Genomic DNA, 23,310 nt, shown 5'->3' with positions numbered 1-23,310 from the left:
ATAGAAATTCGATTCATACCGAAAGAAAACATAACTTTGGTATGATTTTTCTTGTTTTATCATAACAAAATTTGATGTTTTCTCATCGGTTTAATCTGTGTTTCTAGCTTAGACCTCGTACTATTTAATCGTAAAATAATTTTAATTGTGTAGAAACTATTAAACTAAAAAAATAAGCGATTATTAATTTTTTTATACCTAAAACTAGTGCAAGCGCTAGCAAAATTTCATGTGTATGTTGAATGTTTTACTCGAGATTTACGTCATTTTCTATGTTCTTTGATCTATTTGATTATTTCAGAATCACCTGATCAAAACACAGAATATTTCCTATATCTTGAGTAAAACCTTCAATATCTACAGAACTTCTGCTAGCACCTGGAGTATACTAATTAAAAAAATGATTTAATTAGAATTAATAAATACAAAAGTGAGTAAAAAGCAAGAAAGCTGCTGTTGATCCAAAAAGTTGATTCAGAAAGAATTTTACTTACTATTTGAGAAAAAAATAAACCTGATGCATTAATATTTTTTACAGTGTATGAAAAAATATTTTAGATTCTAAATGCTAAATAAAATACAAAATAGTTTGTAAAAATATTGGAAGGAACCAAAAAACGTCGAATTTCATCTATATATAGATACATATTTTTAAATATGCTTAATATTCCTTCAATATTTACACAACTCTCTGTACGTGACTAAAAATAAAAACTGCTAAAGTTGTTTTTTTATTTTGTGTTTACTGCAAAATATTTTTAATTCTTAGCGAAGATAATAAGCTTTTTAAAATTAATTATTTTGTTGGTTAGAAATTGTGATTTTCTAAGCTTGGAAAAAATGAAATAAGTCTTTGATAATAAAAAATGATGCAAAATTTGTTCAAAATTTTATAAATAAATTCATGCAGCATGCGAATTTTATCAGAAAAAGAGGATTCCTTTCGAATTACTGATGAAATAAATTATGTATGGATTATTCAAAAGTTATTGGATCTGAAGAAAAATTTCGAATTAAAGCCATGTGATGGCTGATATCATGATAATTATAAATCAGGTCGATTTTTTATCAACACCATGGTTTTCGCCGGGTTCAAATTAGCTTTAAACGATTTTTTGGTCAAAATTGGGCACAAAATTTGTTCTTCGAATTTTTACGATTTTTCTAAGAGGTATACTCTTTAAAAAATGGGTAATTTAGGCTCAAAAATTACATAAAAAGTATTCGTTTGAACGTACAATTTATATTTTTCGATATATCAGTTCGTTAAATTCTTGGATTTCAATAATTTTAGGATCCATGGAGCTGCTGGCAACTCGAAACCCATAATGTATAAGGCATAAAAAATGTTATTATCGAAAAAAAAACCTTATAAAATCTTTCAGGAATAAATTCTTTTTGAAATTAAAACCACATTAAATAAAGATATTTATTAGTATGCAGTTAATCCAAGTAAAAAATTTATGATTCAATCTAATTCAAAATATGATACTATAAAAATTATATTTATTATATCCATTTTTATATGAAAATATATGTAGTGCTCTTTATTACCGACCAAAAATATTGGAGACACAAACCAGTATATTAAACACCATTAGAGAATGGCAAAAAAATATAATTTATGAAGGCGGAAAAAAAGTCAGTAGCTAAAACCAAAAAAAAAAAATATATATATACAAACGCAATTACATGAAAAAGCTTTGAGGTTTTAATTATATTTAATTTAATAACACTATAAAAATACATATAAATGTAATGCTATTCGGTCAAGAGCCAAGCGTGGTACTTGAAGCTCTATGAAAGTTGTCGATTTTCAATACTTGATCAACAAAAATTTGAAAAAAAATTACTAAATACTTTTTTTACTACCATTTCTTCATTGTGCTTTTTATTCAATTGTGCATAATTTATAATGAAAGAAACATGGTTCCTACCGGGTGGTTCACGACACCTCTCGTTCTCTCGTTCTCTCTTTGTATCAAATCATCACAATTTTTTTGTAAAAGTTTGTGCACTTTTACCGTATTTTTTTAAAGAATTCACTAAAATTGAGCTCCATCCACGCCTCTGTCTAGACTGCTACGCTCGTTTACGGTCAAAAACTGAAATTACTTCCAAATTTTATGCCTGGCCCTAGACCTATAATGCGCTGACTTTTTTTTTTTGTTATTTCAATGGCTTTATTTCGTTTTTACCCGAAAAGTTATTTTAATTAAAAAAAAGTGTCATAGTTTTTTTATTTTTATGATCACGATTTCTGTTTTGTAATTACAGTAAAAAAACATAAAAAGCTAGTTTTTTTGTGTTGAGTGGGAACTCCTTAATTGCACATTGCATAATTGTCGTGTAATAATAAAACAACTTTAATCATAAAATCCAGTGTCGGACTAGCGTAAAATAAAAACATAGGAAGTATATTATAGAGCGATGAATGATAAAACCATAAAAAGTTTCACGCAGAGCTTAAATTCGAAATCTTCACGATGTTACATCTCGAAAAATATAGATCATATGATAAAATGAATTACCCATAGATAAAGATCAAGTACTTTTAAAATCTGCAAAAAAAATAATATGATGATCCATTTGAAAAAAAAAAAGAGAACGAGAGGTGTCGTGGAACACCTGGTGGGAACTATGCCCCTTTCGTTATGAATTATGTATTATTGAATCACAAGCACAATGAAAGAATGGTAATAATATTGTATTTAATGCTTTTTATTCAAGCATTTTTTTGCCATCATTTTTTTCCAAATTAATATTTTTAGCTAATTTTAACCGGCGAAAACAATGGTGTTAACTAAAAAATCTATTTTATTTGTGGTTTTTAAAATCCAAAGAACTTAAATCTAAGAATTGAAAAGACAATATCCTTTATCCTTTATTTTCTTAGTAATTCGAAAAGACCATGTCGAAAACTGTAAATTGGTAAAAAAATTTTCAATCGGTAAGCAAAATGAACCATGCAAGAAACTCAATTAATATAAAATTTTTACATGCAAACATTCTCAAAAATAACAAGCTACAAAAAAATTAAGTTAGCCAAGATTCAAATCAAAATGTACAACATGCTTTGCAAACACTTTTAAGGTAGTACGATCGCCAGGACATGTTTAAACTTGTGGTTGGAATTTTGGAGAAATCTATGAAAAATATCACCCATCTACCGTTTTCCCTTAAAACCAATGTTAAATATGTTTACTTTATTTATTTTATAAATAAATTTATTTTATAAATAAATGATGTCATTTATTTATTTAAATCATCGAGCTATCCCTCCCTCCCATCTAAAATTTTCAGAATTGATTTTGACTTAGAACAACTTCATATACAAACGAAATCAAGCCTTTTATCCAAAATTGCCATGGCGCTCGTACATCCTTAAGCCAAGAATCAAACCAAAACAAATAACAAAATGCTCATATACAATAAATAAAATAAATGCATTCAACTTAAAATGTGTTTTATTTATTTATTTTTTTGTTATGCTGAGAAGAGAAATGATATTCAGTACCTTGAGCACCTGGTGAGGCCATGGTGAGCGGATCATACCATCAAATAAACAACAGACAGAGAGAAAACAGACAACACGTATCCATTAGTAACACAACATAGGATCATAAATAATAATAATATGAAAATGTCAGATGCTGATAACAAGGGAAAAACTTTTTCTTTTTTTTTTTCATCATAATTCTAATATAATAGACAATATAGTCCGAGAGAGACAATTGTACAAAAAAAAAACGAGAAACTCGAGCTATCCAAGTGGTATTTGATAGAATTATCAATCTGCTATCAAGCTTTTATTTGGTACCATCATGGTTTATCAATTTTTTCGGACGTAATTTTAATTCGTTTTGTAGTAAACCAATCAAAGAATAACTTTAACAAAAGTTGTAGAGTTTGATGATGGCCATCATTTTCTGGGCCTAGTTCTCCGGGTAGCTTTAATTGCCAATTTAGACCCTAAAAGTTATTCCTCCTTATTTTTTCGAAACCTGTTAGCTTTCGGTGAAAATGCGGTTTAAAAATATGTCATTAATACATTTAATCGAATGAAAACACGCTAGTTATAGAAAATGCCTTAACAAAAAGTTGTCAAGGACAATATATAGTAAATGCGCCTGTGCCCATGATCTGAGATTGCAGTTTCAAGTTCATTTGACCTTGATTTTCAAATGATCTTGGAAATTTTTCGGGGCTTAAAAGTTATTAACACAGACGAATGACTTTTATTGTCTTTGATAACTTTTGTCTAACTAATTTTTCTTAAGCTAGGATATATTCTTTCACATTTCCTCCGAAAGTTAACGATTTTCGAAAAGAATGTTCGTTTTTTATGAGAATCAATTTCTATTTTAGGATCTAGATTGACTATTATTGCTACCCGAAGAGCAAGGTCCAATCTGACGTCAGAACATGATGTCCCCCATACAATTCTGCAACTTTTGTTTGAATTAGTTTTTGATTGGTTAACTTTAAAACGAGTTATTAGCCAGAGTAGATTGAAATGGCCCACATTGTATATACCGAGCGAGAATACTCCACTAATGTGTGGCCTAGGGATCAGGTTAACAATGTTTTGATTAAACTAGCCGCGTTTGTGAAATTTTGTAATTAATTCCGAGTTTATTTAGCAGTTAATTGGACTTCTTTATGATTACGCTTACATAATTTTCAACTGTATGCAAATAATTCTCGAAAATATACGTTATTCTCAGGACTATAATAAATTTTTTCGATGAGAATAACAGTTATACCTGCATATTTCATTTATTTATTAAATTTTCATATAAATTTTCCGCCCATGTTATCCACAAACATCTAACATTTTCACAAATTAAATGAAAGGAGAATAGAGAATATATGATTACGTTCATTACAAATTCTTTTTTTTTTTTCGGGGATATATTTAATAATAAATTTTTAATAAATAAGGGTGGGGGTGGTTAAAAACACAGGAGGACATTGAATGAAAAATAAATATTATGAAACAAAAACACATCAAAAATATTTTAATTACTAATTAATGAAAAGTTTCGTTTTTTTTTTTGCTGCTTTGTTTGATGACAATAAATATAGGGGTACATGTAAAAAAAGGTTAAGGGTATATATATATATATATATATATATATCGAAACCTACTACAGGGGAGGATGACTGGGGTACTAAGGGGAGGTGAATTAGGGGGTCATACAAAGTATCGTTTTGAGGATTGTTTTATTTTAAAATTATAAATATAAATGGTTTAAAATGATGCAATTAAAAGTAAATATTAAATTTAATTTTATGGTATTTTTTTAGGTTTTAAAATCGATTAATTAAATTGTTTAAAAAAAGTTTTTTATGACTATGACTATGACAATGCTACGCTAAGAAAATCAAGAACTAACTGATCGAATTTCTCACTTATTTTTCCATCCTTTTTTAGTAAATGAAAATACTTTATTTTCACCTATTTTTCGTTTAATTTATCGATTAATAAATTCTTTATCTTATTAAAAAAAAATTTAAATTAAACCGGATTATTTATTAAAAAAAATACATGATACATTATTTTTTTAATGAACCGAAGATTATACAATAATATGGCTTCATACAGGTGTACTAGTCTATTTTACAGAGTGTCCTCCAGCCATCCAGTTTTATTTTATAGCTTTTTAATTTTAAAAGATTGTCATTCAAAGTAAAAGTTGGCTTTTTGAATCTTTTTCACGGGTTCTTAAATTTTTTACGATGAAATTTTATGCAAGACTGTCTGAACACCGTACTAAATCTCCCATACCTTTATACATGACAATTTTTTGTGTGTGTGACACTCAGTGTGCTTGTAGAAGATATTGAAGTCGAACTACATGAAAGGTCATGTAATGACAAAAACCCTTTTATCATTTTGCTTAGCTAAGCTTTTATTTACTAAGTTTCTTTTTAAACACATGTTTTAAAGCAAGATTAATATACTTGCCTGAAAACTTAACAGATTGCGATCTAGAAATTTAGACATTTATTAATTTATGGTCGAATCAAGTCAAGTGTATGGCCATTCAACAAATACAACCGACGTCAAACCGATAAAAGTGTGGACAAAACTTGAGCATATTGAATTAAAACGTCATAGTCTTTCGGTTATTATTGATGTTTTTCTTGAGATAAATAACTTTGTCGAGTTAAATTTAATTAAAGAGAATTGTTAAATATAATTAAGTGTTACTTGTTCATTTTTCAACGCTCACTTGCGTTATCGTAGTTTTATTTTATTTTATATATAAATTTTAAATTAATATTAATCGTAAAAACAAATGATTAATTAAAATAAAAAAATGTTAATAATTTTATTTTAATTCAAAAATATGAATTGTAAAGGTAAATATTATTTAAGAATTATTTAATATATTCTATGGATTTTAATTTAATTTTAAGAGCATCCAATTAATTTATATTTATAATCATAAAATAATCTAGACCGTAAGATAATGTCCAATTTGGGAGCACATTATTTTATTGCTTCAGCCTTGGAAGAGGTTTTAAACTTCACTCTTGGCTAAAACGAGACTAAATCTATGATTGCAATATGAGAATAACATGTTTCTCATTTTTTAAACCCTTGCCAGTGTTGACGGGCTAAGAAATAAGGTTTCAACCTTTTTCCTTTTGAAAGGTTTATGTTGCATATCGTATTTTAAATTAGGTTCTATCATTCTTTCAATAAACATGGCAGTTAGTAAAATCGGATATACTTTCAAACCTCTCTCCGAAGCCAAAAAGGGTCACTTTGACTTCTGATCATTATCTTACGGTCTAATATACAAAACAATAAAACAATAGGGATGAAAATTATGAGGAAAATGTAAACATAGAATTTTATATATCTCATCTACACATTACATTTATATAGAAAAAGGTTTTTAGTTTATATTCGAAATAGTTTTATTAAGAGAGTATAAAAAAACGAAACAAAACAGGAAATGAATGGTTTTAAATGTTCTATTTCTATGTAGTAGTTTAGGAAGTTTAGAAATAACACATAAAATATTTAATGGTTTTGTTGTATTTTTGGGGAAAATGTTTATAGGAAAATGATTTTCACATCAAAACTAAAACAATCATCATCAGATTTTTATATATATTTAAAACATTAAAACTAAATTATTTTGGAATGGGGGTAGAAATCAATTCTGGAATGGGTAAAATTGTTCTAAAAATTTCTCTTACGTTTTTAAAAACAATTGAATTTTATTTCAAGTCAAAAAGATGGAAAATTTGATCAGTGGAAGTTGCTTCGAAAATCATATAAAACTGAAAAACGAATTTCGTTGATTATGATTCTCGAGCATACTTGAGCTACTCAATAATTTCTAAAGGTCTTATTGCGCTAGAAATCCGAATATGTTGATTTTGGGATATTCTTGTACCCAAAATTAAGAAACATAACTTATTCCAAAAATTTGTATTTAAATTTGAATATATTTCTAAATTGTTTTTAGAATTTTTTGAGTGTTTTTTATTATTTTCTAATACTAAACGACTTTTGCACAAATTTGGTATATATATGCGTCATTTGCAAATTTTTTGATCAATTAAGAGACTTTTTTTTGGATACCTGAATGTTCTGGATAAATTTCAATTGTTCTTAAAATGTTAGAAATTTTCATCAAGAGATAAATTAAATTTTTAAATAAATATATGATCCTAGGGGGTAACATTTTTGAGAGGTACGACAAAGGCTACGAAACAAGATATTAGGAATTTTCTTTTTTGAAAACGATACCAAATAAAATATGTAATAAATTTTTATTATCTAGAAGAATATAAAAAATCTTTTTGCATGAACATACGTTTTTTTCTTCTTCTTTCATAAAAATAGAAAGGTAAGAAGATAAAATTTCTTATATTTTAAGATGTACAGAGTGTTCAAGTATATTTTAAGAAAGATAGCATCTCTTAGATAGCCACACAGAACTGATATTCCCATATAATACATACTAAAAAAAATATAGGGGCCTGAGTTGCGCCTTAAAGGGTGATTAGTGATGTGTACGAAAAAATGTTTCAAACAAAAGTTGTTTATATTTCTATAAGGACCATTTTTTAAAGAGATTTTTTTCCTATCTCTAACGGTTTACAAGATGGATCTTACGGACCAAAGACCTAGTTCAAATATGTTGCTCATTTACGAACTCTATTTCACTTATTACATTCTAAGCACATCCAGACAGACGAACAGACAATTGAAAATGTTGTTAGTAGCATCAGTATTCTTAATCGTTACAAACTTGGGACTAAACTTAGTATACTTTGATACATATCATATATACATGGTATAAAAAATTGTTTTTGAAAAAGAACCTTTTTTTTGAAAACCTTTGCAATAGATGCCAAAAATTACAAAACCAATTATTCTTTCACCGTTTTACATTGAACACTCTGTACTGTTTTTCCTCATTTCTAGAATTTTCTTTATTTTTTACCCTGAAATTAAAATTTTATGGTTCACTTGTCAATAAGTATAATATAATGATTTTATAGGTATGTTGGTGGTGTGTTGTATGATGATATGCGGTTATAAGTTTTTGTATTATTATTCTTGAAGAAGACACAGAATAAGAATAAGAAGAACGAATAGAAATGAATTGTGCAAAAAAGTAACTTACCAATTCTGATACAAGTGGTATTGATTTCCGCCGGGGTCGAATATCCGGCATACTGTCAATATTACTGTAGAATGGATTGTCACCAGGATGACTGCAACAAAAAACATAATAATTAAATAATTAATATAAAATAAATTGATCAAGAAATGAATCGTATTGTTATTGTGAAATTATAGAAATAATTTCACAATTGACGGCTGGATTTTCAATATTTCTTTAAATTTATCGTCAAAACTCAAATGTCTTTTTCGTAGAATCAGTTTTCGTAAAAAAATCGTTAAAAGATACGAAACGGTTATACCAACAGTGACCCAGATTTTTTTGTTTCAGCCAAAATTACTTTAGAAAAGTCGCCCTATTAGCTCAGTTTCCGCGGTATGGTGATGGGTTGGTGTAGTGCATGGTATATGCATGAAGGAGGTGCACTAAGCCTCTGAAATTGGGAAGCTGATAACTGAAATTATCAGCGGAAAGGTGGTAAAACACATTTATGGTATCACAACGGGCTTTATAGCCTAAGTGTGTCCTTCGTGGACAGCCAATATAACCTACTTTAGAAAAGGATTTCTATGAAAATTGGAGAATCCTTGAATATTATAAATGTAAAAGTGAGTTTGTTGTTTTGTTTGTTACGCTTGCACGTAAAACTACTCAATGGATTTTAATGAAACTTCACAACATTGTAGCCAGAAATCAGAATAATACATGAGTCATAATTTATAAAGATATTAATGTGCACCATTCTTGTCGAGTAGTTTTTGAATAATTGGATGGAATTTGGGCTATGTAAAATTGATTTTACTGGACTTCACTATATTTTCTCCCGTAACAATTGCTTATATTGCAAGCACGATATTATTGCAATCTTAAAATATATTTCTTCATCTTAAAATAAATGAATCTATGTACACATTTCGACAGTTTACAAATACTTGATTTTCCTGTAAAATGATTTTGTGTTACATGAAACAGCATCAAGTGTTTTTGACGTATTGTATACAACGAAAATCAAATACATGCAATCGAGTAAGAACAAAACAAAGATACAGATGTCGATTTACATAGATATAGCAGAAGAGATAGAGATTCATTCAAGTAACCTATTTATTTGAACAATTTCAAATCAATAATCTTGATATGAGATTTGAAATATTTATTACAGGTGTGAACCAAACATTGTAAGCTTAAAGCTGTTTGTTTGATAAAATACCTTCATATATATACAATACACCTTTATTTATTATTAAAACAAATACAGTAGAGTCTCAATAATCGCGATTTCATAAAAATCAGAAGAGTTTTCCAATACGGTAGTTGCTTGAGTTCGAATTTGTATTCATATTAAACATAAACAAGTGAAAACAAACAATTGACTGAGTTAATTGTTGAAATACCATGCATAGTCAGTGTTGATTTCTTTATCACATTACACATACAAACATGTGACACATACATAACTGATAATCAAGTATAGTACATATTATAAAATTTCCGCCTAATTGGCGCCCTCACGGGTAAACAGTGATGTTTACGAAAAAATGTTTCAAACAAAAGTTGTTTAATTTTTGATAAGAAACATTTTTTATATTTAAACTTTTGTTCTATCTCTAACGGTTTACAAGATGGGTCTTACGGACCCAAGTCCCAATTGACCTATGATCTCATTTACGAACTTGAACTCACTTTTTACGTCCTGAGTACACTGTAAAAATTTCAGCTCGATATCTTTTTTCGTTTTTGAGTTATCGTGTCCACAGACGGACGGACAACCGGAAATGGACTAATTAGGTGATTTTATGAACACCTATGACAAAATTTTTTTCCTAGCATCATTATTTTTAAGCGTTACAAACTTGGGACTAAACTTAATATACTATGTATATTTCATTTATACATGGTATAAAAATGTAAAACTAGACTTGATACCATGACAAAATTAGAAAGTTAAATTAAAATTGATTCGAAAACGTAGAAGTTATAAGCATTCAAAGATTGTCTCCCATCTCATTTTAGCAAAACAAATTCTTATATGTATCAACTATGGTGATATCGGGCAATAACGTTACTAATCTATACCTTCCCTTTTTATTTAATTAAGAATTTTAATCGTTTTGGGTACTTCTAAAGATTTTCAAAAACCAACTCTACTTTTCTGCCCGTGGCGTCAGAATACTTGACCTGAAGTTTAGTCTACAAGCCTATTATAGTTATTTGCAAAGTCCACTCTTTTAATAGTCTAGCCTTTCAACCGCTGCCTCTTTTTTTTAAAGATTTAAGCCTGCCTATGACTGTCATATTGACGCCGGATTTTTCCAATAGACAGTATTCTTAAACGGCTTTAAAGAATACATTATGTACATCGATATATAGAAGGATCTAAGACACAAACCTAAATTAAATTGAATAAAACGACATTATATCGAATTAACTATCTTCATGAATATTATAATTTCTTCAATAAAGAGTTTGTTCGTAGATAATTACATTTTAAATAATTCAAGAAACAATTTTGGGGAGATTCCATTTTGAATTCATTCATTTGAATTTGATGATGAATATAGAATTGAAGTGTTTCTCATATTAAAAGGTAGTTTACAAGATATCTACTTCAGAAACTAGTTTACAAAAGGTTTTAAACTACTAACGACTGTATACAGAAAGTGCCAAAATTATCGTATTCTTATCAACAAGAAAGTTCCTTTACCTATTTGGAAATATGCTCCAACGGATACATTTTTATAGTTTATTATCTTGAAGTATTTATAGTATTATCAACTAGGCTGTGGTTTTCCCTGCCAATAGATTTTTTTTGATTCTCTTGGTTAATTAACTTTTGATTCTGATCTTTGCTACTTCTGATTACTGTTCATAGATGGCTATTGACATGAAATTTGAAAAACATTGTTTATTTGTACTGTTTGTATTATTCTGATTTTTGGTAATTGACCGATGAAAGAGAACTCTAACGGTAGTTTTTGGGACACTCCATTGTCTGTCAATTTTGTAACAAGATGAGTGTATAAACGATATAGATATATATTCTTGACCTTAATTGTAAATATAGGTTTAAAAAGGGTGGGAGGGGGTGAGGTATGTTAGTTAGAAGTTAGAAGGTATAAGCTTAACCTTTAATTAAAATTTATTAGATATAAATTATTCATAAAAGAATTATGTCCATGTGAATTAAAATTTAGAACGACATGCCGTTTTATGAATTACTAGGTAGGTATTCATTATTCGACGTTTATTATCGAAAAAAACTACATAGAGTGTTCTAGTTAAGTTTTCTAGAGGAGGAGATAATTAAAAAAAAAGTTTTGACTCACCCATTAGCTCTTCCTCCGGCATCGCCGCCCGGACCACCACCATTCTAAAAAAAAAATAAAATAAAAAAAATTAAAAGTTATCCAAAAAAAAGCCCCATCCAAATCCAAAAAAGGACATTTGGATGAAGCCCCCCTTAATAAATTAAATTATAAAGAACTAAAAAAAACAATTTTATTTTTAAAATTAAAATTTGTACAATTAACACAGTCAGATTATAGCATAATAAATTTTTTATGTTTTAACAATTTTTCTTTTTTTAACATTTTCAATATTGCTTTGATTTTGCATTCCAAAAAATTTTAGGAATTCTACTAAAAAGGAAAAACTTTAAAAACAAATTTATTTTTTTTTTCGTACAGCATTTCTGTATTTTCATTTTTTCTTTAAATTTTCTACGATAATGGTTTTTATTTCTCAAGCTTAAACACATACTTAAAAGTAGAATTAGCGGATATTATATATATTTTTTTTGGTTTTTACTTAAAGTTTACTCAAACAAAACTATAGTCTAGAAACTGCCAAACCAAAAAAATATTCGCCATTTTATGAAATTGGACAAACAATAAAAAAAATTACATCGAAATTATTAAAGATTAAAAACATTGATTACCCTTCGCCTCAGAATAATTGACTGACAATTTCTAAAAACAGTTATAATGAGTTTCTTTTTTTTTTTTTTAAATTTGCTCTGGCAGTTTCTAAACCATGCACGCAATTTTTTTTTATCTTTTAATAATTTTTTTTTTCAAAATTATTGAATTTCTTAAAAATACTCAAAGCAAAAAATCACTAATAAACTAGAAATATTTTTTTCGTTTCAAATTTTGATAACAGCCAAAAATGTGTTTCAAAACAACTTAAATTTATCACACATCACAAAAAAGGACTTAATATTGTTTTTTAATAAATATATTTATTAATAATAAATAGGCCTTTTAAATCTAATAAATTGTTTTTTTTCTTGTTTAGTTTCTAAGTGAGCAAATCTAAAATTTGTGAATTTTTAATGATATGTGCGAAATGTGGATGATATGAATGTAGAAAGAGAGAAAATGTAGTGAAAAAAAAAGTTATAATTTTTGTCTAGACCAGATTTCCACAATTGAACAGTATGTATTCTTTATTATTGTAAATACCCTTTAGATAGTAATGATGAGATTGCATTATATTTACCCTTCATGCGACGTCATTCATTGGACCTTTTTGTTTTCAATACCAAATAATCTTTCAATTTTGAGATATCGTGAAAAACTTTTAAGTCGAAATTTCGCTTTCATCTACTTTATAATTATTCAAACCCCTATGTGTGTCTGTCTGTCTGTTTGTGGAAAGGTAATTTAATGAGAAGAGTTCTTAGCCATGTTTTAAGTGCGAGATTAGGGTTCCGTATACGGAACAACTAAAAACTAGGCAATGACTTCCGAAATTGGTTCAGTTTTTTCTCACAAATGTAAAAATATTACTTGGATCATTATAGTTCTACCGTCACTAAAAAGAGTATTTTCTTTTAACCAGCGAAATTCTAGACAAAAATTATATGAAGATAAATAAAACTTTGCATATAAAATAAATGATCTTAGCTTAATTATTATTATAATTAATTATTATAAATGTGTGGTGAGTGCAATCATCGCTAGTAGCTAAAGTAAATATTATTTGTTTAAATTATATATAACAGGAAACTTTTTATTTTGTTTTCTTAAAACTTGTGTTAATTTCTTTTTTTTTTTTAAATATAACATGTGTATTTATTTTTTCTAAATTAATTAGTTTATTTAATTAATTAATACAAGTTAGTTTAATGTTTTTTAGAAGACGGTTTTGAGGTAGATATGAATATAAATATTTTAATTTCAAGAAATAAAGTTTAGTATATTAAATTTTTATTTTTATTATAATATTTTTTTTATTCATGTGTGTTTTAGAATGGTTTATTATTTTAGTTTTGTTTTTTAAACAGGAAAGCATTTACCACTGTGTAATAAGCTAATAATTAATGTGTATCTGAAGAATATTAAAGTCTAGAAGCTAATAATTGGCTTTAAAGAGAAAAATCGATCGATTTCAGAGGAGGAATATTGTCCCAGTAAAAAATGTACTCTCAATGTTAGAAATTAAACATGTAGGAAATTATTAAATTTATTTTCATTTTAACTTTTCACTCGAAGGAAATTCTTAGCTATTTCACCCGAAACTTTTTAACAAAGATATCGAGTGGAGTTTAGGATGTCGGGCGGAAACCACGCTTTTTCGTCTGTCACATAAAATGATTTTTGATTTTGTTATTTAATTATCTTATTAGTTGAAGAATTATCTACTAAAATTTAAACTTGATAATATATTTTAGGCCCAGAATTCTCCTGTCTTGCCACTGTAGCGCGCTTCTGACTGGCTGCCTATTTTAATTAATAGCTAAATTTTTCGTCTTAGAGTTTTATTTGCAACCTTATGTAACAAGGGTGTTCGTTACTCCTGGGACAGCTTGTATATAAATTGCTTTGTTACATGGGAACGGTTATTAACGGTTAACCTTTTGTGGTAAAATAGACCATAGCTTGATAGAAATTAATCTCCTCTTAGAAAGCCAACTTTTTGGAGAGGCATTTACAAAATAGTGAGTTAAATACATATATAAATATGGCAGAAATATTTTGCAGTCTTCATTTTAGCTATTTTCAAAATGAAAAACTATTTTATTAAGCATTTTATTCGTGTATAGTAAAGTTGTATAAGCTAATATTTTTGTAGTTACTTTTTTTTGGAAGCATGTGTATGTTTTTTGTAGAAGTTAAGATCATATATTTTATATATTGTATAATTTATTTTTGTAAATTCATAGCATTCCAAAATTATTTTCAATTTGCTTGCAATACTAAGACGTGAAGTGAATTTTACACACAATTTTATAAAAGTAAAATATTATTTTAACTTGGAATACGATGAATAGAAAAAATAAACTATAATTGTATTTTGATGTACTTTATATTTTTACTATTTTTCATGGAAAAATTGATCTATTATTGAAAATTTAAATAAAGTTAGATGTGTTATGATTGACATATGAACAGAATCAGAAAATTTTTCTAACTTAATTCTGACGTAAATTTATTCTATCAAATTTTATTTTCTATTCAAATAACTTGAAATGTGAAAAAACGAATTTTTTCATTGGAAAATTTTACTAAATGTTTTTAATATAAACAGCCGAAAGAGAAAGAATAAGTTGTTACATTTTCCTAAGTCGGAATTTTTCAAGAATTCGTTATCACACAATTACAAAACAAATATTCAATCTATGCGAAAATGTGGAAATTTCTGTGTTTTCTACAAGCTTGGTTATTATAAAAATTATTAGATTATTTTCTATATCCAAACCTTTTTAGAATATAACTGTTTGAAATCTTAGAATTTCATTCTATAATTCACGATCTTTGGAAAATCCAGGTTTTCAAGTTTACCATTTCACAAAAAAAGAACTGTATGGTATAATTTTACACGATTTCCCTTTCACAGATTTTTCCAAAAGAAAATTAGTAAAAATATAAAGCACTTAATGTAACGTTTTACACTAATGGATATATAAAATTTTTTTTCTCATTGAAATGTATTTCATGATATGAAAATGAATTTTCCATGATATGAAAATAATGAAAAAAATATGAAATTAAAGCTTTTTTTTTGTTTATAAATTTAATTTTTAATTAAATACACACAAAATATTTAAAGCTCTTCACTATTTGAAAATTTTTTTGTCTCGTTTTTTTAAACTACTTTCTACTAAAAAAAAAAAAACAACTCAAATTGTTTAATAATTACTGTAATTATGTAATAAATAATTTTTATATTAATAATTATCTTTCAAATTATTTTTGTAAAGGGTTTTCCATTAAAAATGTCCGTACTTTAAGCTGTATTAAATACGACATCAATTAAATCAATTTGAAAGAGTTTTTGACTAATCGATTTGAATAATTATTTTGTCTGATATAATTATACTCCCAGCCAAATAGGAACCGTAGCTTCGTTTACTAGAGCTTGAGTGATAATTAAAATTCTTCAGTGGTTCGACCTCATCGTGGAAATTGGACTCGTTAACAATTATTATCAATGAAAAATTAAGAAATTTTCATGCTCATTAAAAGTGTCTGTACTTTAAGCTTAAATTAAACAAACTGCAGTAGGTATATGTTTGTATATAATTGTAAAATCGGTCATATAGAAACCGCAGCTTCGGTGACCAGACCTTGAGCGATAAAATTATTTAGTGATTCGACCTCATTTGGAAATCGGACTCGTGGACAATTATTTTCAATGAAAAATTCAGTAATTTTCATGCGTCGTTCAATATTGCTGGAAATATCCTTGAAAAAATTCCAATTTTGTAAAGATATCATTATTTACAACTTGTATATGCTTAGATTAAACTTCGGACATGCTTAATAGAAAACCTTTTAATATTATTTTAATAATTTTTTAATTTTTTTTTTTTGTAGTAGTTATATAAATGGTTATAGTAGCAAATATGTAAATTTTTTTTTCCTGTATTTTTTTTAGATTTAATTATAATTTTTATTTGTCCATTTTTTTGGTATTTTTTGCAAAATTTTTTATAGATTAATAGAATAATAATAGGGGTATATAATATTTTCATGTATAATTTTTTTTTTTGATTTTGTTTTTGTAATTTTAAATATGTATATATAATAATATTTAGATTAAATACTGTATATAATATTTATTATTAATAATTTTTAATTTTTTATTCATTTTTTTTCAAATGATATTGACATGGATTTCAGCTTTTTTAAATTATTAAAAAAAAAAAATTATTCAAAATTAATTATAAATATTTAACAAGTGTATTGTTTTATTATTATCTACGACAAAATTGACTAATTATTTTTAATAAATGGAAATTGGCCTTTTTTTGGGTCAATTATTACCATTTTAGGGGACATTTTGCAAACTATTTGACAACAAAGTGTGAGTTTTCTAAACCGTCTACATACTAAATAAGCGTCTTGGTGTATTTTTTAGTTATTTTCTTAATATTTTATCGAATAATTTTTAAGGAAAATATTGAAAATTTCATAAAATATCGATCGAGAAATTTTTAAAATACGATTAATAAAAAAACCATTGCTTTTCTGAGTAAAAACATCGACTACGTGTTATTTGTTTCTTTTCAGAAAAAAGATTCTACATCTATTATTGAAATGAATTTGCTTTTGATGTTTTTCCTATCGAGTGCGTAGAGCTTTTATCAAAATTTTACCGCACCAGTGGACAAAGTGAAACATGATTTACTTTTATGTTAAAAAGCAAAAATTCTTAAGGAATTTGCTTTCTATAAGTTAATTAGAACTTTTCGTAATTTCTTTTTATTCCAAAAATCTCAATTCCATCCGAATTTCTAGCCAAATTTTCGTATTATCAACACGGATTTCAATTACAGTCATTATGACGTACCCATTAAGGTAGTGTAGACAAAAAAACTTTTTTTTTCTCGCAAGAGTTAACGAATTTTCCAATATTTTCTTTAAAAATTCCTAATTTAACTTACGTTTGCTTCTTAATAAAACAGTCTCTACTTCTAATACTTATTTTTGATGATTGAACACAAAATATTCTTTTTAACTACTAATAAAATGTTTACTACAATCTTTTAAGCAATAAACACAAGATATTTTCCGAAATTCACCACCCAAACCCTCTCAATCAGTAGATTTTTTATTAAAGATAAATATAAAATTTACTTCAGAATGGAAAATCGATTCAAAAACAGATTTTCACAAAATTTTGGGCGGGCTGGGAGTTAATTTCGAAAAAATCCCCAACACAAAAGTGATGTATTATAAAAACTCTAATTAATGTAATGAAAAAGTAGTATACATTTTCTTTTCAAGTCATTTATGTTTTTTTTTTTGGGTAATCTATAAATTTTCATTTGTGTCAAAAAATCCTAGTACAAAATTGACTTAAATGTCTGTTTGAATTATAGAATAAAAATGGGGTATCAAATTGTAATAAATAAGCCACAATTTTTATTGTTTAGGAATACTAATCAGGGATTCATAATGTATTATTTTATACTTAAATTATGGTGAATACAACTTACATTTCTAAACATGATTTAGTGCCCAAAAATACGAATTAATCTTAACTTATTAGCAAACTTAAATTTAAGTTTTTACATGAATTTCATAAAATTTTTGTACCATACTCATCATACTAGTCGTACTTACTGTTTCTTTTTCCGTTGACGTTGGGGTCGTGGTTTCTTGAATTTTATCTTGATTACTCTTCTCCTCAGCTTTACGCTCCTTTAACGCTTTCAATAATTTCCATTTACTACCCAATGGACCGGAATCTTTATCACTATCCTTTGCATTTGGACTTGCTGAACTGGAATCAATTCGTATTTTCGGTAAAGAAACAGTTGTGCCGGTATCATTTGAACCAGGTCGTTCATCTCGTACAGTAACCGTTTCTTCACTATCCCATCCTTCACGTACACTCACTGAAACTTCACTTGGTGGAACACTTACTGAACCTTCACGACTTAACCGCTCGTTTTGTCGCATTGTTGATCCACTGGAACTACGACGTGATCGTTGTAATTCGGCTTCATTGGCGGCAATTTCGTCATCTTCTAATTCATCCATACTTTGATTTGGACTGTCTGGTCCTGATGTATCACCGGAAGAATGTTCTTCGGTTAAACCTAATTCTTCTGGTGTTGGAATTGCTAGTTTTGCTTCTTCTGGTAAGTCTTCGTCTTTCCAATGATGATAGCTTGTTACTTTTGCAAAGATATCGATAGATTGCCCTGCTGATTGTCGTCGCTTTTGTTCTTCACGGTGCTTTGCTGATACAACAGTTTGTTTTTTCATTTCACGTTCATCGATAACTCCTTCTCTTGGTTTCACTTTCATTCGTAATTCACGTAAGACGAATGACATTCGCTCTTTAACATCTTCATCCGGTTCAAAAGAGTCATCTTCAGGTACTTCTTGTAACGTTTCACCCATTTCATTTTCTAATTCCTTTTGTCGTTCCATTTCTTCTAATTTTCTTAACTCATAACAATACCATTCATCTTCGCTATCAATACTATCTTCAGTGCTTTGTCGTCGCGACGATACACGCGACCCACTTCGCCATGAATGGATACTTCTGGTGTCTTCATCATCTCGTGGTATTTCCAAGCTTTGCTGATGTCGTGGAAAAAATCGATTCATTCGAACACTGGCTGCCGAAGGACTTCCTTCGGCTACAGCTGGAACTGTTTCTTCTTGTAATTTTGTTGTATGATTCTCAAGACTACTAACTTTAACTGGGGGTGGATGATGAGGTGGTTGGGGTGCTGGAGGAACAATTTCAATAGGCTCACTTGCCGGTGGTTCAAATTGTGGTGGGGCTACTTCATCGTAAATGTTATCTTCGTTACGAATGAACTGATCTTCTGGACCCGTCTGATCATCAGATACGGAAGAAGATTGTCTTCGTCGATATTTACCTAACGCTCTAGATACGGCAAATTCCATGGAAGCACCACCTATTACGGGAGGAAATGGTCCTCTTGTTTCACTTGTCGTGGAATCATCACTTTTCTCGGATCCACTTTTTTTATTAACGACTTCACCGATAGTAGAAAATAGTGCCGTACTTGATGTACCACTTCCAGTACTTTTACCAGAAGTTTCCTCCTCGGGGCACATTAATTCTGATTCATATTCACTGCTTTGAACTGTTGATCCTAGATTTAATTGATTTGGGGGTTGGATTTGTGGTTGGGGTTGCTGTGATTGTTGTTGATGCTGTTGTTGATGTTGTAATAATTGCTGCTGTTGCAACATTTGCTGTTGCTGTTGAAATTCTTGCTGAGATATCTGATTTTGTTGCTGCTGTTGAATTAATTGTTGTTGATGTTGATTGTACATTTGCTGATTTTGATGAAACATTTGTTGTTGGTACATTTCTTGTTGTTGCTGATTTCGTTGATGCATTTCTTGCTGTTGAAAGTTTTGTTGCTGCATTTGTTGTTGGCTTCGTTGAAATGCTTCTTGTTGTTGACTTCTCTGAAACGCCTCTTGTTGCATTTTTTGTTGAAGCATTTGCTCATGATGCTGTTGCTGTTGATTTTGCTGATAAATTTGTTGCTGATTTCGTTGATACATCTCGTGTTGCTGTTGTTGAGATTGTTGAAACATCTGCTGTTGATTATCTTGGAACATTTGTTGATTTCGTTGAAACATTTCTTCTTGTTGCTGATTTTGTCGAAATTGATCTTGATTCTGTAATTGTTGATCATTTTCTTTATTTTCATTGTCATAATCTTCGGAATATGATTTTTTCGTTGAAACTTTTGCAAATAGTGTCTCAGTATCTTGAAATACATCGCATTCATCGTCTTCAGATTGTGCAATACTTGGCGATCGTCCACCACTTATACTCCATTCATTCTCCGACTGTTCAGGATCAGATAATGATTGTGAATAATTTTGACTTTTCCGTTTTGCTTTTTGTAATATACCAGAAACAGTGGATACTAGGGCATAACGTTTTTTCGATTTACGAGACATTAGGCCGGTAGATGGTGCACGGAAGATTTTCAACGATGCTGTCGAGCTTCGTGTACTTTGTTGACTTGATTTTGAAGAACTCGCTGCCGCAGCACTTTGTTGTAAATCTTCCTTAGAGACACCGGATGGTAACGAATGAGATCGATGCCGCCGTGATAAATGTAAATCCGGGAGCCATGAACTTACAGAACTCATCGCTGATTTTAGCGTACTTGTACGTTTTAATTTTTTATTTGATTTCACTGAATCTTGTCGCTGTTGATCTCCCTTGAAATCAGATGAGATTGAGATGTAACCTGATTGTGAGACAATAACACCACCAGTCGTATCATAATACTCCGATTGTCCATTTGGTTGTTGTAAATTTCGATTACGTAAATCTAAGTCTAAATATGGTATTTCAGTACGTTGTTTTGACCAATTATTCTGTTGGTCATATTCTGGTGGAGTGATGTATGGCTGTGAGATAATTCGTTGATTTTCATAAATCGGTTGTTGACGCATTTGTTGTTCCTGTTGTAATTGATGGTACCGTCTTGGATCAATGTATTCTTCGTTCTTTTTCTGTGGATCCATTGACGCAGCTAACCATGCATTTGGATCGTTGTAATTAGTTTGTTGTAATTGATTTGTAATTTGGTCATATCGTGCTGATTGTGTCGGGTAATAAGTTAATGCATCGGTAATATTTCCCGTTGGGAACATTGTACGATACATAGCTGTTTTATATCCTTCATGATTTGCCAAACCCTCCGAACTTGGTGGTGGTGGTGGGGGTTGAACAATTGGAGTCGTTGTTGAGTATCCACGAACCAATTTCTTGTTACTTGTATGTACAGAAGGCGTTGTGGTTGTTGCTGAACAAATTGTCGTATGCGCATGATAATTAGGCTCTGGAGGGATTCGATTATTTTGCTCATTATTTCCAATTAAATCCGGATAATTAATTGTTTGCGCTATATAACTGGCTGAATTACTTGTGTAAACGGAAGTATAAGCTTCTTGTTTGTTGCTTCCGGCAACCGAGTAAATTGTCGGTTGTTCGTCACGATACAAAAATTCACCGTAAGTTGTGACCGGAGAACTATGCTGAACTTGTTGTGCTTCTGACTGTTTTGTCTTTTTCCGAGGACTAACATTTATATCGGAACATGGTGCTGGAGCAGGGACAAAATTACCATAACCTTCCGTTGTTTCTAAGCTACATGGTGATTTCACGGTAGTGAATGCCGATAAATGATGACCACCCGGTAATATTGCATTACAAACCGGTACCTGTAATGGTCCAGTATTTCGCATTGCAAATAAACCAGAATTATCGGTAAATTGCTCCGGAAATATTGGCGTGGGATGTACTTGTTGTGGATTTTTTTGTGAATTCTTTGGACTGCCCGGAGATTTTTCTAAACTTGACCATCCACTCATCGATGATAAACCTGAATCAGATTTAGCAGCAACAATATTTGATTTATCCCGTTTCGGGGATGTTCTTGGACTCTGATTACGTGGGCTTTGTAAACGATTGTTCGTAATACTGGTCGAACTTGGTTGATCATGTGAATTAATTGACGTTTGTGATTGTTGAGGTTGTTGGAAGACTGGAGCTGGACTCTTCGGTAATAAATATGACGAATCTAAATCACCAGGTGCCGGTGGAGGTGGGCTAGGCGATGAATGTTGTTCGTTCGTCGCAATATCAATGTAACCATCTTGACGTGTACGTAGACTTGTGATGGACAGCGTCGGTGAAGATGGTTTGTCTAGACTTTGCTTAAAATCTAGAAATTCATTGCTATATTTCTTACTCGATGTACTCGATGCTGAATTTGTTTCGGCATTTTGTACGGCATTGCTATATGCTAAACGACCCGTAACCGTTGTATACGGTGGATCACACGTTGCAATTTCAATATGTAATCGTCGGCGAGGTGATGTTGGAGTACGATATCCACCTGGTGTTGATAACGTTTCAGCTACTTCAGCATCTGTTCCAATTAAACTATCGGCAATTGATAATCGTGAATTGGATTTTTTCGATAATGATGATGGGATATTTGTATTCGATGCTAACAATAATAGTTCGTCAATACCTCGGGCTGAATTTGAAAATGACCAATTTTCATTTGCTATCGAGTCCGATGTATACATTTGCCGAAGCTGTTCATCTATGATACTTGTATCTTCGGCCAATGCGCGTGCTTCAACATCCAGATCTCTATTATGTCGTTGTTTGTTGCTATGTGGTGATTCTAATAGTTTATCCTGAAGATCTTTCAGTTCCTTCGAATCCTTTTGTAATTTTGTTGTTAATCTATCTAATTCATGTAATTTTTCAATTGTCACTTGATCAATGGAACTAATACGCGATAATTGAGCGATATCGTGTTCACTAATACATGGTGAATTACCACGATAGTCTTTATAATCCATGGCACTGAACACTTCTTGATTTGGATCATTTTCATCATCTTCTAAACTATGATCCTTACTTTTGATTATTAAATTGTTTTCATCATTTTCTTCGGCTTCTTCCCAAATCATACCTAAGGAAATTTTGATGTGATGAAAAAGTTAAAAAAAAAATAATTATACAGGAATTATTTTTCAAAATAATTATTTTTTAACCCCCGAACTAAAAAAAGGGTTGTTACAGGCTTGATCGGTTTGTTAGTGTGTCTGTCTGTCTGTCTGTGATACAAGTAAATTAAAAATAATTATTCTGAGAAAATTTGTACAATAAT

At 29.4% G+C, this 23,310-nt stretch overlaps 1 protein-coding gene across 7 annotated transcripts in view; it reads right to left on the bottom strand.

The window, feature by feature from the left end:
- LOC123300715 (protein unc-13 homolog B) overlaps positions 1-23,310 on the bottom strand; it is a 367,411-nt gene that overhangs the window by 42,259 nt on the left and 301,842 nt on the right. For 3 of the 7 annotated variants that reach the window (XM_044883338.1, XM_044883341.1, XM_044883339.1), the window contains exons 2-5: positions 18,230-23,112; positions 11,984-12,027; positions 8,658-8,748; positions 3,518-3,526 (exon numbers count right to left, since the gene is read on the bottom strand). In XM_044883338.1, coding sequence (XP_044739273.1) covers positions 3,518-3,526; positions 8,658-8,748; positions 11,984-12,027; positions 18,230-23,112 — 5,027 coding nt within the window. The remainder of the gene's footprint in view (positions 1-3,517; positions 3,527-8,657; positions 8,749-11,983; positions 12,028-18,229; positions 23,113-23,310) is intronic. The other 4 variants (XM_044883340.1, XM_044883342.1, XM_044883343.1 and 1 more) reach the window with 2 other exon arrangements.

Source organism: Chrysoperla carnea, chromosome 5, assembly GCF_905475395.1.
Source record: "Chrysoperla carnea chromosome 5, inChrCarn1.1, whole genome shotgun sequence".
In the NCBI taxonomy this organism is placed as follows: Eukaryota; Metazoa; Arthropoda; class Insecta; order Neuroptera; family Chrysopidae; genus Chrysoperla; species Chrysoperla carnea.
This window is presented reverse-complemented; position numbering and strand designations above follow the sequence as displayed.